Genomic DNA, 18,375 nt, shown 5'->3' on the forward strand with positions numbered 1-18,375 from the left:
GAATTTGTTACCACAGAAAGTAGTTGAGGTCAAAACATTGTATGCTTTCAAGGAGGAGTTAGATATAGCTCTTGGGGCGAAAGGGATCAAAAGGTATGGGGAGAAAGCAGGAGCAAGCTATTGAGTTGGATGATCAGCCATGGTCGTAATGAATGGCGGAGCAGGCTTGAAGGGCCAAATGGCCTACTCCTGCTCCTAGTTTCTACGAAAGGTCATCAACCTGAAACATTGACCATATGCTGCCTGACCACTGAGTGTTTCTAGCATTTCCGGTTTGTGCAATTCCAAAGAGTTTTCCTTAACCATTTCTAGCATTAGCAATTTTTCTTTAAAATTTTAATGTGAACCAATACAACTTCGAAAGTAGCTCAACAGTTTCATTGCATGCCATTTCATAATCTTACCAAGATACCATGAGATCTGCAAAAGCTTCAAGTACGGTGTAAAGGGCGAAAACAATCCAGTACATCATCCAACGAACCTGAAAGAGGGAAATGCAGAACAAGATTGTAATAGTCAAAAATGTCAAATTGATTTAACAAAAGCAATACCTTGATCTTTTCCATGAGGTAAGCAAAAATGATTGCGTTAGCACTCATGAAACCCAAACTCTGCTTACACCTATAGTTTCATGAAGTGGTCAAACAGGTCACTTTAGATCAGCAAGGCAGAGTAAAAGCAAGTTGCTGATCCAAATTGCTGTACTTCAAAATGTCTTTGTTTGGAATGGGGACAGGGTGGAAGAAAGTGCCCATGGTACTCCACATCGTGTGCACTGCAACTCAATGGAGGTGCTGTAGGCAAGCACTTAGCAGAACCTAGAAACATTGGAAGAAAGAAGGTGGATAGAGAGGGGAAAAAAAAGAGTTGCTACCCGAGGCCCCTCATGTCTGCTTGTGTACTTTCTAGTGTCTGGTTTCAGCAGTTTCCCATCAAATGTAAGCTGCATGGCCTGAACATATGTTGGACAGAGAGAAAGCCACTAACAGTGGCAAAAAGGAATTTACCCATCCACTATGTGTGCCACATAATGGTTACCCATGTGTGTGAATAGCATACATGTAACTCATAACACCCAGCTGCAAAATAATGTGGTGTGATAGATTTAGGGAATTAAACAACATTTCCTAGGCACACTTATCAAATGTATTACATAAATGCATACAATCCAATATCAAGTAACAACTTAACATTCAAGTGAGCATCCTTGCGAGATGCATACAAATCTGTGAGCATGTTTAAAATACATTCCAATCCACAGCTCAATACCAAACACTTACCTGTCATTATCATGGAAATGGAGTTGCAATGCACACACTTTCCAAGATACACAAGATCATTGCTGCTATGTTCCATAATATCTTAAAATCTATCACTTAACCTTGGAATTTCAGAGTTGTTTCTTAGAAGTTGTGTGATGGCAGTCAGTTCAATCCCTCTTTGCAAATAAGGGGTTATTTTAAGCTCAAGTCAATGAAGTAAAATACATGCGTGCCACGTCGAAATTGCTACTGGGACAAGCAATGTTAGGCTTTAATTGATGAACTTTCCATGAACTTGGCCATCTGTTTCTCTCATGCTACCGTTATAGTAATGGTATGGTTCAATACCAGAGCCTGTTTGGTGCTGGCCTTCGGTGATGAATTGTGCTCCTAGCTCCCAGGAGCCAGCAAAGCAAGGCATATGCAGACAGTACTTGGACAGCCAGCAAAATCTCACTATTTATAGGGCTTGTTGGTCCTTCCCTTTCTCCAAGCTTGCAAAAAATACTTGCATACGTTTAAGATGGAACAAAGGTTGAACCCAAAACATTAATCCATTTATTTACAGATTTTGACAGTGCTGCTGTGTAGTTACAGCACTTGTAGATTTTGTGTTTATTTTTACAAAGGTTCCATTTACCCTTACATTACAAAGTAAAGAACAGTTCTCAGGAAGCTTTAAAATATTAATAAGAGCAGACTGCCTGGAGCTATTGTGCAGCTGGTATGAAGCTTAAATGATGTAAATTGATTTCACCAGGGTCAGGGAAAAAAATCATGGGGCCCTGGTGCTCCTCGTTCCGGGCCCCTTCCTCCCCCACAATCACGCATGGTTTTTCTCCCCTTTTAATATTCACCAATCACAGAAAGGTGCTAGCAAAATGGTAATGCCCATTGCTAGCATCTGGGTACAAATATCGTCCAATACATATGCTGCATGAGTCATTAATATTGAGCGCAGCAATGATATAATATAGCGCATTGCCGAGAGCGCGAGAAGGAAGGAAGAGCCACTGGGGACATATAATTATTTATATATAAAATGCAGAAACATCCCCACCTCAGACACCTTGGCAAACTGGCTCTCGGTCCCCAGTCCACAGCTTTGGCTCTGCTGGCATCTTCCCCGGCCCTCCCCACTGGGACCAGAAGACAAAGGCAGTTGGGGGCCCCAGGATTGGCTCCCAGCAGCCGGCCACTGCCTCGGGCTCCCTCCCAGGGAGCCTCCGATGCGCTGTTTCGATCCCACTCCAGCTTTTCCTCTCTTGTCTCTTTCCACACTTGTACACTCCAGGCTCCATAATAGTTCCTGGGTGCTTGGCTTTCAATTGCAGTCAGAACCCTGGGTGGGGTTAGTACATTTATTCATTCATTCATGGGATGTTGGCATCGCTTGCTAGGCCAGCAATTATTGCCCATGAGGTGGTGTTGGCAAGCTTTACCCAACACATCTATGCCCACACTGTCCACAGTGGATTCTCACTCAACTCAAGCAGGGTGAGACATTCCTGACCAGTCTTTCAAGTCTAGAGAAATCTTGCGGCTGTATTGAGGACAACCCAGGTTCAGCCTGTGTGCGAGAACTGCACTGTAGCAGCTCAAGATACTCCCAACTTCTGATGAACTGTACACTCTCCACTCTCTATCCTTGTTCGTTGTGCTGATGAGAACATCGTGACATTGTACCCTTGACTAATAACAACATGCTCAAAATTGCTGGGTTACCACTCTGCCACCAGAAGTGACAAGGGGAGAGACCTCTGTCTGCCAGGTTCCCAGGCTGTTAATTACCTCCAACATCCTAGTGATGGGGTCATTTTAATATTCAGACAGAATATTGACCCAACTGTGTCAGCTAGGGAGTTGGTGACAAGGCAGGACTTAGCAGCCTTTGAATTCTTGAGCCAAGGAACAGTATGCAGCAGGATTATTTCTCCAAAATGAAATAAGTGAAGGATAGCTACCTAATACAAATTATGTGCATAAAATTAAACTTAATTACTTACAGAATTGCAGAGCCCAGGTGTGATTCAGAGGGGAATAGCTCAATCATTTCCATTCTGGCCAGGGCTTAGGTCACCACTATATGGTGCCTTTAATATTGGGTGCGAGGGCACATGTCTGTAGAGATGCAATAAAGACATCTTCTCTTGCTGGTAGAAAATCGAAGCAGCACCCTACCATTCCGATGGCAAAGGGCCTTAATAGGTCAAAGCTCTCAGAAAAAGGATGCTACTTGCCAACAGGGGATCAGATACACTGTAGTCTGAAGGATTTTGATCCCTCAGGAATTGATTGCCTCTACGTCTCCCTCTAGTGTCTCTCTCCCCTCTCTCACACCTCCCCACCCCACACCAACATGAAATGAAACCCTGGGAGCAGCAGCAACAATAACAACGAGACACGTGGATGACCAGAATGTTGCAGATCACCCTGGATCAGCTCTCGCTGCTCGGTCTGGACGACACAAAGTCCATTTACGACAATGAGCCCAGGCCTCCCTAGCTCTCAGAGTTTTGCACCTTGTACACTCCTCTCTCCCAGGCCTTGATTCACATCTGACATGTAAACCAGCATTGAAAACATGTTAGCTTCATTTGTTGTAAAATCAAACCAACAACAATATTTTATGCTACAAATTATGTGGAAAACAGTCAAATAGGAAAGATTTTACACCACAGTACAAATATGCAAATGATAAATGTCACTTGAGTCTGTGGCTTGACCACAATCAATTACAAATATATAAACAAATAGAATTATTACACCACTCCTTTCCATTCAGCTGTCCCAAGCTCTCACACATACCTTACGTCAGGACTTAGCTATGGTCACTCTCCCAGTGAGGCATTCAGCACGTGGTGCAGTGTTGTTATCAAATTGCAAATTTACACGAAGTTCTGAAGAAGTTCAAACTGTTCCCATTTAGGAAAGTATGACCTCTACACATCTCCCCCCCTGAAAATACAGACAAACAAGAATTTGCCATGTTTCAAATTGTGGGCATGAAGCTGCATCCATACCCATCTTTTGAGAAATAATTTCTAACCAAAAACTCAAACTTTGCATTGGTTGTGCAAATTGATAGTCCCTTGTTGATGGTGGAGTTTCAAGCACCAATGCATGTGCAATTAAAATTTCTGACCCCTCATTTTAGGGCACAAAATTCCTCTCAATAAAAGCAGTGCTCTACCACTGTCCAAGATGTCTCAACACAAACATGGTCCCTTCTCTATCCTTTCCCATAAAGGGAAGATACAAAGCAAGTTTGGCAGCTGACACAGAATTAACTTAACAATCTTATTAGTCTTGCTTTCATTTCATGTAAAGTATTGGAAGAGCTAAACTTGAGAAAACAAAAAGAATAAATCAACTTATATTTATAGCTTATTCCTCACAAGATTCCATAAACACCTATGAGGCAAGTTGCCATATAGTATATTTCTGGTGCTTTTGTTTGAGGGACAAGTGTTAGGCCAGGCAACTTTCCAACTCTGAATGGTGCCATAGAATACTTTACATACACTCTAGGTAGACAGAATCTTAGTTCAATGTCTCATTCAAAACAATGCAGCACTCCCTCAGTACCACATTGAAGGGCCAGGTGAGGTTCCGTGTTTAAGTCTCTGGATTGAGGTTTGAGCCCACAACCTTCTCAGAAGGAACAAAGAGTTCCTAAGGCTGAGAATCACTGCGGTTTCAGAAGGGGAAGCTCCTGCCTCACTAACATCTTCAGCTTCTCCACAGAAATGGCAACTCGATTAGATTGCACTAATACCCACAATGGGGTGTATTCCAATTTGCACAAGGCTTTTGATAAAGTTCCACACAAAAGACTTAATTAAATTCAGCTGTGGAAAGCAGTTACACAATATAAATTCTGCACAAAAATCAATCGCAGTCACATAGTTGTGGGGTCTCCAGCATGATTGACAGGGAAACTACACATCATCTCCAACCCAGTTAGAGATATCTGTGCCACTATATGCAGCCACTCAAATAGGCATAGCAGCAGATGAAATTTAATGGAGATAAGTACAGTACTGCATAATAGGAAGGAAACAAGGCAACATTTATACTCCATAAATGGCACTAAGACAGCCACAGACATCTAAATGTCTCAGTAGGTTCCATGTTACAACATGTCCAAACACTGCAAAGCAGCAATCAAGTTATTAGGATGTGGAATTACATGGCCAAAACAGTCAAATTCAGGGCAGAGGAAATAATATTCAAACTGTAAAATGTTGTTCAGGTCAAATTACATCATCAATACCACATCCAACTGGTCCAAGGAAACAAGGGAGACATTCAAGCGCTGGAGGCAGAGCAAAAAAAAAAAGAAAAGCCACGAGCCTGATCTTCATGTCAGGGGTTAGGAGGGGAGACTGAGGTTTTTCAGCCTTGCCTCCCTCATCTGTAATTATCGTGGTCCGACTGTATGCCTTCCAGCACTTTATTCTTGGTTTCATCTTTTTCAAGGACACACAGTAGTAAAAAATTCCACACCAGGATATTTCCTGCAATGTAAATGAAGAACTTGTTTGCTTCTTTGTTCAATAATCTATGGAAAAGGCCAATGACAGAAAGCCTGCTGTTCTGTTTTGCATAATCCACAAGTAACAATAGGTCAGCCAATACTGAATCTAGAAATTAATATGTAACTTGAATGCAGCCATTAGTCCACTTACTTTAAACGGGGCAATATTTACATGAAAATAAATCTGGCATAGGAACACTTAGCATCTGGTAACACTGTCACCAATAACTACTGTGCTTTGGCATTGAGACGAGTAATTAATTAAACAGTATTCAAAACAGCAGTTGTGATTGCTGTAAAACTACAATTTTCATTAAAAGATTGCTGCCCAGGTCACGTTCATCTTGAGCTTTGGGCCAGGAAAGGATACGGGAGCTTGGGGATTTTGTCAGTCTCAACCATAACTCCAGAGCAAACCTCTCCTTCTGCAACAAATGAAAAAAAAATCTGCCAATTCTGAGAGTTCCTGCAGGGCTGAGGGCAGAGCTTTTATCCATCCATTCCTTGGACACCCATAGTAAAAGGAGGCAGGATGCCCCATTACCAGGCATTCCTGCACCCTAGGCTTACAAGGATCCAGTGTAACCTCAGAAGCCAATATGTTGAGGTGTAACAAACTACAACCCCAGCACAAATGGATTCTGTTTAGGGAATAGATGGTTTGGGGGAATGTGGATATGGGTTCCAGGGGTCTGAAGGATACTCAAAGGTGAGATAACCTTTGCTTCCTCCCTTAAAAAAAAGAACGGTAATACTTTGCTTACAAAGCTAGCCACAAAAAGCTCTATTTCGTTTCTAGCTGAGGGCCAGTCACCCCTCCTCCCAGCCACCCATGGTACACCTTTTCCCCACAAGGGAACTTGGATGCAGTCAGAAGGAATGGGTAGGTGGGTGGACACATCCCAGTGCTTACAGCAAGATGCATCTGTGTTTTTGGGCCCAGGATCTCAGGCATTCCTTCTGTGGAATGCAAAGGAGGAGATACTGATTTAGTTTTACAACTTAAAACTAGTCATATTCGAGACAAGAAAAACTGTTCCAGTGTTACTTCATTATCCTTGATCAGATCTTAAAGCATCTTTAATAATACATTTGGAAGATATGACAACAAGGGTTAAACATAAAAGCACCATCCTTAATCCTCGTTTGCACATTAAGTTCCATAAATAAAAAGCGGTTACACTCAGATAAGCACAGTATACCCTCCATTACACAACTGGTGCTCACCATTTCAATATTCCAACTACATCAACGCATTGCACAAATATAATTACTCATTTCTCGATGACTGAATAGAAAATAAAAATGGTTGGGGGGGGGGAGGGGGAGAAAAGAGAGAGCACACCAGCCAACTCAACTGTGTGAGAATTCAGCCGGAGAGCAAAGCCCCTGTGGCAAAAAGTGTGTTGTGGCAGAGTGCTCATTTGCAGTGCATTTATTCAACATACAGGTTTCAGAAACTTTCACTTTGTTTCCACTTAATAAGCTTGCCAAAAATGTTTCTAAGACACGACACAGCTGTTTTCTCAGCCCACTTACAAGATTTCTTTCACACACACTATAATTGCTTCAGAGGGAGAAATGGAGTGATAGATTCCTGTGTTGTTCCTGTTTTGTAGGCAAACAAAGCAGCAAATCTGTACATGTATGGTCTCCTAAACATTAACTGAAATAAACCAATCGTTAATCTAAAATCCTCTTCATCTTCAGAGATGCTGCCTGACCTGAGTATTTCCAGCATTTTGTTTTTTCTCATTCAGATTATCAGCAACCTCAGAATTTTGCTTTTGGGTAGCTAATCTGTTAATAGTGGGATAAATGCTGGCTAAGACACTGGGAGAAATCCCTGCCTTTCAGATCATGCTGAGGATCTTTTGCAGGCAAATGAGGCCTCATTTTAACATCTCATCACAAGTAAGAGTATTTTCAACAGTGCACCATGTCCAAGTAGACAAAATGTCAAACTAGATTACAGGACTTGAATGCCTGCCTTCTGACACAAGAGCGTTAAAAATCTGAACCAAGCTGATACAACATTGCTTGTGGATATCATTTGTTCAGCTGTTCTTTTAAAAAAAAATTGAGAATGTTTGGAGTCTTGCACGGAAAAACCCTTGAATTTGCCTACTGATACCAGATTCCTCCAAGAATGAAAGGGATACCATGAAACATCTTACTGACAGAAACAATTCACTCTCTCCTTGTCCCCTTTCAAGAGCTTTGCACAGCTATTTATAAGAAATTGAAAGCATCACTAATAACTATGAGCAAACAGCATTGAGCAACGTAAAAATAAAGGGTGTACAATATAATTAAAACTTCTGACACAAGGTTTTTCAAACACCAATTAACTGAAATGGCTACTGGGCTAAAATAGATTTAGATTTCAATTACTTGTTTAGTAAGATAAATTTCTCTTCAAGTGAAACAAATCACTGAAAATGGAAGCCACAGTAAACTAACTTCAGACTACTTAGCGGGCAGCCAAAACAGAATGTTACAGCAGAGGAGACGGCAACTCGGTCCATCGTTCATGTCCCAGCTCTTTGAAAAAGCAGTTCAATTAGTCGCATTTCACAGCTCTTTTCCCAGAACCCAGTAAAAATAGTTAGTGTTGTATGAAGTGAAGCAGTGGGACAAAATGTTAATTGCAATGGTGAGCGAGGTCTTATAGCAGAAAACTATCAAATATTCAGTTCAAGATTTATTTATAGGAAAAAAATAGCAAATAAGGAATCGGACTTATCATGAACGCTGAACTTTACAAGACCGTTATGTTTTGAAATGTACCTTTAACTCAAGTAAACAGAAAATTCTGGATAAATAGCTCAACTCAGAGACATACTCATGTGATCTAGCTGTTACAGGGCGAGAAGCTCAAACAGAAACCCACTGAAGCGTGACAACCTTTGACCCAGAAGCAGGAACACTAAGGAAAATATGTAATTACTTGAAAATGTTTGGGGAATCTTAGTTTTTTTTTTAAATGTTTGAAAAGGGACTAAGAGTTATCTTAAAGGGATCAACTATAATTTCTGGATAAGGAGGAGTTCTGGCCCATGTGACCTGGTGACCCATTACCTGGAAGCAGTATCAACAGGAAGGAAGTTAAAATACCGAGACTGCGTGGCTCACAGACAGACAGACAAAACAAATAAAAGAACCAAATTTGTATGAGAAACAAAGCTTTCTACCAAAAGGTCTGTCTTCTGTTTGGCAGTAAGAAAAAAAAACAGAATTCCACAAGCTCTTGGGGAAGTGATGTACAAGCGACTTAAAAGGCACTGAATCCTAAACGTGGTGTAAATAGCTTAGACATGTGAAAGAATCGAGAGTTGATATCAGAGGCCCAGGTTGTGAACCGGGTATTGTTGGCTGGTTGAAATGGGACTCTGCAAATGTATGTCATCAGGACCGACATGACTGGAGTAAGAGGGGATTCACAGACATTTACCTTGTTAGGATTAACCTGGACCTCAGATGGAATACGACTACTGGTGAACGCGACTCAAGGGCCACATCGGTTGAGTGGGAAAATGGGAGATCCTAAGTACTCTAGAGGCTGAGTTAGAGAACTTTGGAATTGCATGTGGTGGCACATGTGTTGGGGGGAGTGATGTGGGTGCTTTTGGTTTTTAAGACATAGTTTTGTGGTACCACCTATTTAAAGAAAAATTTACCCTTTTTATTTGAAGTATCATTTGCCTGTTAATTCATTTAATTTACATTAATTCTGATTCATGTTGAAGTACAAGTTACAAAAAGTGAAATCTTGTTGATAGTTTCTTCATGGTGTGGTGGTTCATTCAGTAAATTTGGTTATTTTAGCCCACAGGCTCCTAACAGGCTGCATTAGCAGAGGGATTGAATCCAAGTCTAAACAATCTGTATTTTTGGTGTATAAGATGCTGGTCAGGCCCGATCATGAGTGTGTATAAATATAATCTAATTGTGGGAAGAACGCAGAAGTGAGAAACAGGAGTGACTGAATATCAAGATGATAGGTCAAGGAAATCAAGCTCATTTTCTTGACAAAGGAGGAGGTTGTGAAGCAATCGATTTAAAGAAGAAGGATAAACAGATAATCCATGCAAGTTATTCATTGTAATGAAAATGGTTCAAATACCTAAGAACACTGGGGGTGGAGGGGGCAGGAGTAAGAGAATGGTAAGCTCTATAATCAAGGGAAACGGAGTGGCATTTTCCTGCCCAGAGTAATAGAGCTGTGAAAGATTTGAGGAAAATCACTGGAAAGCATCCAAAACAACCACTGCAGTTACAGAGGCATTAATTATGCATGACATACAAAGACTTCTGAACCTGAGGAGATGGAGTACAAGGAGTCGGGGATGAGAGTGGCTGAAAACAAAAAGGTCTGAAAATTTTTTCTGACAAGGAATCATGTACACTTATGGTGCAAAGCAGCAAAGTGACTGCATCATGAGGGGCCAGCAAATGATTGTACTTATGACCTGTAGTGAAATGCAAATGGTTCTAGGCCACTTCAAATGGGTGAAATTATTAGACTTCAAGTGGGTAGAAACACTAGCTTCCCCTTTTAATAAAAACAAAGTGCCGGAAATACTGAACTCATATTTGATTCGAAACATTTAAATGTTTCTCTCTCCACAGATGCTGCCAAGTCTGTTGAATATTTTTTATGCTTAGTTTTTATTTAAGATTTCCAGCATTCACAGTTTTTGTTTTTATTTCAATTTTCCCTTAACCTTCTAGACTGTGGACCAATGCATTTGTACAAAATCACCAGTGAACTCAACATTTCAACATCACAGCTTGTCATGCAGTTAGTACATGTAATACAGGATGGAGTCCATACTAAAATCAACATGACCTTGCTGGATTATGTACATCATAGGCAGGGAAGCTTCAGTAAGGAGGTAGGATATCCACCACCCACGAGCTAAAATTCTGAAAATTCTCAGTTCATCACCTATGAATATAAGGTAATTCAGTCCTAGTCAAAGCAACTAAAGTTCAGGATATGACTCTTCCTTAGTTCCTTGGAATTTTCTCTCAACTTGATTTTAAATACAATTCCCAATTTACAAAAATAAACAAAGATCAAATTCATCTCAAAATCCAACTATTTGATGCAATGAGACAGGACCAGACAGACTGAAGCCATTTATCTAAGTTAATAACAGACCAAATCAATTTCTGCATGGTTGATCATACCTCTTCTCATGTGTTATTGCCTCCCCACCCACCATCACACATTTATTTACTTGAAGGTTGCAGTCAAGATCCTGAAGGCCTAGCAATCTATCCACTTGTCTCACGAGTCAGGAAGTTCCCAGGTTCAATTATTTATCTCTGCTGAACTGACTGACTTGAACAGATTCAGTGAAACTATGCTACAGCCAAGAACCAACACAGTTTGATGCAAGACTGGAGGAATGAGGGTATCCATATTCTCGAACAGTATATCATTCCTCACTTACAATATCAAAATATCACTAGGCTGATCATAGACCTATGCTCATAAGACAGTGCATGGAATCCCCTTAAACAGAGAGAAGGGTCCCCAAGTATTGACATGACAATCCCAGGCCAGCTTCAAAAACAGAGAGCCTTGTGCATCCATTGCAATGGCCGGCCTGGTACAGACCCCCACCCATCCGCACTCTGTCTGCGGTTTGCAGATGATGTGGATTCTTTTTCTATAGAAATTAAACCCCAAGCTACATTCACACTCACATGATCAAGACACTCTAAAAACAAACAATGAAGTTTCACTTACCAGTCCCCTGTCTGCCTGCCCCTCTCCACAGCCCAGGGCTTGCAGAGTGAAGTCGAGCATACAGCTGCCCTGAGTAGCATTTTAAACGTTAACTGGGTATTCATAAACCTCTCCTGTGCCCAATAATGCAGGGCCATGGGCCGGGGAGAGGCAGACTCTCTCTCTCTGCTGGCTGCTGCCCACAAAGACACTGCCTCAATACAGGCAGCGCCCCGGTCCTGCTCCTAGCCTCATTACTAGTGAGGATTTTCCAGGCTAAGACTCTCTCCTCCTTGCTTTGGCCACTTGGAGGCACCGGCAGCCAAGGAGCTGCCAGACATCCCGCTCCAGGTCCTCACTCTGGGTTTCAGGCCGTCTCTTGCCTTCTCTTTCTCTTATTCAGCTTCTTCTCTTCCGAGTTACAGAGGATGTCTGACTGGCTGTTAGGCATCTGGTCAAAGCAATTGGTCTCCTGCATGACGGTGATGGGACCAGTGCCAGCTCCACCAATTACAGGTTCCCTCCCTCCAGCACTTGCTGCTCCTCCACTCATAGATTCGGTCACCAGAGGAGCAATAAAAGCACGAGAGAAAACCTGTAAATGGAAGAGTTGGAGTAGCGAGCTTGGAAGAGACAGAATCTGTGATTGGAATAGCAGCTCATTACAGGTTCTGTTACTACCATGCTCACTGCTCCGCATTATTTTCCCATTCTCACTGATGCTTGCACTTTCAATTGTTCAGCCCTGTCTGGTCTACAGAGGAGGCGGATGTCGGGAGATATATTTAGAATGGCAGAATTCCAAAATCCAGATGTCAGAAAGCTGCCAAACAGCAGAAATTTCTCATCCCTGAAGGAGTTTCTTTCACAGCAGTTGATAGTACAAGTGGATTCAAAAGATAATTCAATACATCTCAGCAGAAAGAACTCAGAAAAAGTTCATGAGGTCCATCCAGAGTGTATTGTCTTATTATGGCCAAATAACAAGACAATAAACACTCTTACATTCTTAATAAGTTAATAAAATCTTACATTCTTAATTCTGAATGAATTAAACTCAACTTAGTTGTGTAAAACAGCTTCATATGTACACAAAACTGGCATTCAAGCTGTAGGTTTATACCAGCTGTTAGCCAAGCCTCATTAAGAGCACTCACCTGAGTTCGATGATCTGAGGTTCAAGTCCCACTGCAGAGACTTGGAACACACAGTCTAGGACAACACTCCAGTGCAGTACTGCGGGAGTACTGCACCATCAGTTTTGGATTAGACATTAGATCCCCACTCCAGCTCTCCCAGGGTTCCATCCAAGCTGCACAACTGTACAGCAACCCAAATGTTCCAGCACAGGCATACACAAGTCAGCTCCTTTAAGCAGCCGTATATATGTGGGGTTATGCAAAAAAACTTAAAGGGTCCGCACATGCCAAAGAAAATTAGAGGGTATGTTGGTGTGGGGTGTAAAGATCCCATGGCACTATATAAAGACAACTGGAGGAAATTCCACCAGCATCTTGATCAATATTTCTCGCAATGAACATCACTAAAATGATTTAGTTGACGATTTCTCTCATTGCTGTTCGGAGTTCTTGCTGTGCACAAATTTGCATATGCATTTGTCCACATGTCAGGTGTACTTCAGAACAGTCCCAAGGATATGAATTGTGCTGTGTATCCGCAGGTTCTAGCTTCTTATAAAAAAGATAGCCAAGAGAATGATTGATCCACAATGATATTGAAGTCCATATATATATTATGCCATTTCTCACCAGGCCACAAGGAGATTCCACAGGTCAGTGTCACCACAAGGTCTATTCTAGATTGTATATTCTCAGAATCTACGGTGATGCAAATACTGTGGAACACGAGCCTCATGTTGACAGAGCTCATCAGTTACTGACTGTACACCTAGCTAAACATAGCCTGAAGCCTTGTCCTTCTGTCAATTGTAGAGGCTAATGTTACTTGCAGATGTTCCCAACACTATACATCAAAATACACAACACAGACAAACAGGCAGTCTATGAACAGTTTGTAACCAAAATTGCGCCAGCATATTTCTAGAATTCAAGCAGGGGGAGATGATATATGCATCATCGAAACTTAAAATGTTCAAAAAGTAATTTGGAAAGAATGATTATATTTTTAGCAACAAATCCATCAGGCAGAAAGGATTATTCTCAAACTTTTCTATTAGATCTGGTGTTAAGTTAAATATCCCATTACTCCCTTCTTCCAAGAGTAATAGATTTGTCTGCATACAAAGAAAGACACTGGGACTGCTGCAGAGAGCAAAAAACCTCAATGTTAGAGTGCAAGAGAAAACAAGCACAAAGGAGAGTGCGAGCGAGATAATGAGATGTTTATCCTAAAGGTATGGTCTTAATATTTTTGATAATACTGTTTGGCTCAATACAACCCTATTTGTATTTGACTCAATACAAAGAGCTACAGTATAAGGAGACACTGAATACCTGCATGATTCACAATGATAACGATCAAAGACTTATTGGTCCAACAAGTCATGATTTTGCTCCAAGGAAATTAATTAACGGTACACACCCATGGATAGCACATCATGAACTAAACACAATGCCAATTTCAATGTACGTTAGTATCTACCTAAACCAGTTAATCAATTATTTCATTGTTGAAAAAATTACTTTTGCCAATACCCATTATTTTTGAATTAGAGTTGGACCTGAAGACAGAATCATGATAGGCTTTGAGATTGCTCACGTCAACATCACCAGATGGATGTGTGCCCCGAGAGTGATTCAGAACTATACATTATTCTCACTCAGAATAGCTGTTCTATTTTTCCTACAACTTTGTAGCAATACTAAAAGCAAACTAAGAGCACATTTAGTATCTCACCCACAATCTCAATATAAACCAAATTCTCAGGTGAAAAGGGTGATGTGCAGCCTTATTGTCCAGAACCACTTTACAAAGCAATTTTGCCTGTTCAAACTAACCAGCTCATAGGGTACTTTAGCAACAGGCATTAAATGGTGGCATAAAGATACATGCATGGCCAGCTTGAATTCTTCAGATAGATGATCTTGTATTAACTCTCAGGGCTTCCTCAGAAAATATTGCTGCTACAGAGGAATTGCTAAATATTTCTTTAACCACTGTGCAAATATTAGTTATGTAAATCCCCAATTTGACTGCAGCACCTTGCTACCTGCAACAGGCCCAAATGGTCAAAGAATGAACCAAAAACAAAAACATCTAATTAACTTAGTCTTGCAGTTGACATACATCTGACTTGTCCATGCAATACAAAAGTAGAATTCTCAAAAATCACTCAATGAAGTCACCCATGGAAACTTCTAATACCGCAAATAATTTTCTCCCCAACAAAGGCAAGCCCATCGGTCAAGCACCACTAGTTTGCTTTCTGCTTCCTAACTGCAGTTGGATCCAAATGATTTTTGGGCTCCAGTAAATGCATGGCCAAGACCCTGCACTCCCTGTTAATATGGCAACACCTTGTTAAAAACAATTGCTCGTTAAACAGGAGACAGGCATTGATTATCCCATCTAAACAGAATAAAAAGATATAGCTGGAACACTGTGTGGAAGCTACTTGGAAGCCAGTAGCACTGAATCTTGAGTCTTGAAAATAAACCAGCTTGAACCAAAAGACCTACCTGGATTAATTCTTCCACCACAACCTCTTGTGATTAACATTCCCAATGCATGCACCAACCCATAGCCTCTAATTCCTTTCCCTTCCAACACCAGCACTGTCCTTGTTTCTGGAGCAAGAACAACACTGTCCTTGTTCCTGAAGTGCTCACTGCCCTGGTTCTCCCCATCACTCCAAGATCCACCCCAATGCTCCAAGTACTCTGTTTCTAGAGTGCTCTTAAGGCTCAGATTTCCTAGATTGCATTCCCCAAAATAGCCAAAGGCCCAAAAAACCTCTCGACTGCCACTTGCCATGCACCAACCCCACACCCTCACCCCACTCCTGGTAATGCCAGGACTCCCCTTTCTAATTATTTCCCAGTCAACAATTTCTCCTGTGTGTCCATTCCCTGACAGCTTCTCAGTCTACTGACAGTAATTACCTTTACTTGGTACACCTCACTTCATAAGCTTGTGCTTCTGGCTTTGGAAATATTAATTTCACTGTTACATAGATGAATCAATACATGCAAGGGCCGTTTACATTAATAACAAATCAGTGAGAATGGAACAGTTAAAGAAACTGATATTTGGGGGGGTGGGGGGTAGGTGTCAATGAGAGGAAAGCGCAGAAAAAATTAGCAGGAAAGAACAAGATAGACACAAAAGAGACACTTTTTAATCTTCCTCTGCAAACATCTTGGGAAAGGAGCCAGTCATAAAAAGTAACTTGAACATAGACACAAGATTATTCTAATGCAGCCACACAGAGGAGCCAAAATGGACTTTAGCAGCTTTCCACAGCAAGGGGCAGCTGAAAAAAAAACTTGTTACTTGGATGAGACAAATGTTTTTGGACTGCAGTTATAATATCTGGCGAGTTGACAAGCGTGAACAGTATGTTGGGGAACAAACCACCGGCCTCCCGAAAACAAAGTTCAGGAAGAAAGAAGACACATGTGCTTGGACAGGATTAACAACTGTGAGCCTCAAGAGTCTCTGTAGCTATCATCAAGAAACGGAGTGGAAAATACACTGCACTGAATATGAGAGAGAAGTATATTATGTCTAATGAATGTATTTACAGTAATGTTTCTGGGCATCTTCATGTTTGTAGAAGTTGAGTTTATGTCAGCTAAAAGAACAGTGATGCACAAACATGAGCTCAGTGAACAAACCAGGAACTGAAACATTTCCAAACTTCAAGGTGGTTCTGTTGCTCCAAATAGACAATTTGACAGATTTCACAACGTTGAATGCCACCTCTCACTTATAACAAGGAAGAGGCACGCAAAGCAAACAGGATTGACTGAAACAGCTGCAAGTGAACAGACTTGTCATGACTTGTTTACAAAACATGTCTGAAATTGTGGAATGCTAACTTACTGATAATGGGAATCGCATCAAGTTAAAACACCCTTTGTGGGGCTGCAGTTCGGCTGGCTTTGCTGCAGCTCATGTAAACGAACAACTTCCTCAGGGTTAAGCATCAAATACCCTCACTATCTAAAACCAAAATTAAACTTATCTTGGCCTTCACTGGGTCAACTCTAAGTCTGAAACTAATGTCTCTTCATAAAAACACATGCAAATCCAAGGAGCAGTCCCGAATAAATACTGTTTAACAACTAACATCTGTGGAATTGAAAGCCAACGCCAAATCCAATGCGTGTGTGGCGATTCCAGGAGCCTGTCCATCTCTGATCAGATTGCTGTATTTTCCCTGATTTCACTCACTGTTTAACAACTGAAATAACATACCAGAGAAAAAAAATTATTTTTCTCCGCAATGGCAGCACTGTTTCCCTCTGGTTAGTTGACATTATCAGGGAGTCTCTGGGAGTTTGTCAATAGTTCTGGCTGGGGAGCCACCCACACACAGCATGTTTGCAAACCACTGGTATGCACCATGTAAAAAAAGAAATCCAATTATTAGGTTAACAAAAACAATGATTTAAAACTGCACTCACAGAAAATCTCACACTCAAAAACCTTGCTACAATATTTATTTAGAAGTGAATTTAGAATTAGCCCATGTTGTTTTAATGGAACATGCATAGAATCATTCCTGCCAGCTACAGTATAACATGAAGCCATCCTGCAATATTCCAGGCTACAGTCATATATTGAAACCAAGTACCATATCCATTAAGCGTTAATTATATTACAACAACTAAGCCTGATCTAGTTAAACCAGACATTAGACAGGCTACAGTGATTTGTTTCTTCTTGCTAAAGCTAGTAATCTGCTTCTTCATGTGCAAGTCAACCCATGCTGTGCATTTCCAGAATTCACGGTTTGCCATATATCACCGTTATGTTCAGTAATTGCACATCTACTTAATAAATCACACTGCAATATCTGGACTGCTTTGGGCCAAAATGTAATGAAATTGGCATTTCCCAAGAGTGTACAAACAAATCCTACACAGGGCTTCAGTGGGCAGAGATTTTGCAGCTCAACACATGTTCCTGTAACTTGAGATTCAGCAAATGATGGTTATCAACATGATGTTTAAATTTACTGTGTAAAAGGCATGGAGCTCCAATCAACAATACTGCTTATGCCAGCAGCTGGCCAGAGAGGGACCAACAGATGGTGAAAAGTTGTCACCAGGATTTCAGTACATCACTCTGTGAATATGAATTTTTATACTACGTTCACTTCAGCTCAGATCAACCACCAGCGGTACAATTATAGATTTCCAATTTCCACATTTGGGTGGTGTTTGGTAACCACACTTAAAGCTTGTAATAACAACTCAATCAATGCTGGCTGAAGAAATGTGAGGTCATGAACTAAGAGCATCATAAAACTGGGGGAAAAAAGTAAAGTATCCATCCAGAATCAAAGTTTTACAGTACAGGAGACTGATTAGCCTATCGAATCTCAGCCAGCTCTCAAAGAGCTACCACTTACTGCCATTCTGTAGCTGTTTGCCCACTTTCATTTAAAAATGTTTTCTCTTCTGTCATTTAGTCTCTTCTGCCTTCCACCTCAAAGACCTTTTCATGAGTTCCTTGCTCCCCTACCCTTTTTCCCTCCTCTGTATTTGGTTAAAATCTGTTACATGTTACATTTTTCCAGTTCTCAAACATCAAATCTTGTTCTCTCACCACAGATGCTGCCTGACCTGAGTAGTTAGAGCATTTGTTTTAATTGCTATTATTCTTAGTTCCAGTGGTGGCATGAT

General features: G+C 41.0%; 1 protein-coding gene across 1 annotated transcript in view; it reads right to left on the bottom strand.

Annotated features, from left to right (window-relative positions):
* Positions 1–18,375, bottom strand: part of reep3b (receptor accessory protein 3b) — a 60,480-nt gene that overhangs the window by 16,891 nt on the left and 25,214 nt on the right. Inside the window, exon 3 of the mRNA XM_078565869.1 lies at positions 405–481. Coding sequence (XP_078421995.1) covers positions 405–481 — 77 coding nt within the window. The remainder of the gene's footprint in view (positions 1–404; positions 482–18,375) is intronic.

This window comes from Cetorhinus maximus, chromosome 20, assembly GCF_964194155.1.
Source record: "Cetorhinus maximus chromosome 20, sCetMax3.hap1.1, whole genome shotgun sequence".
NCBI lineage: Eukaryota > Metazoa > Chordata > Chondrichthyes > Lamniformes > Cetorhinidae > Cetorhinus > Cetorhinus maximus.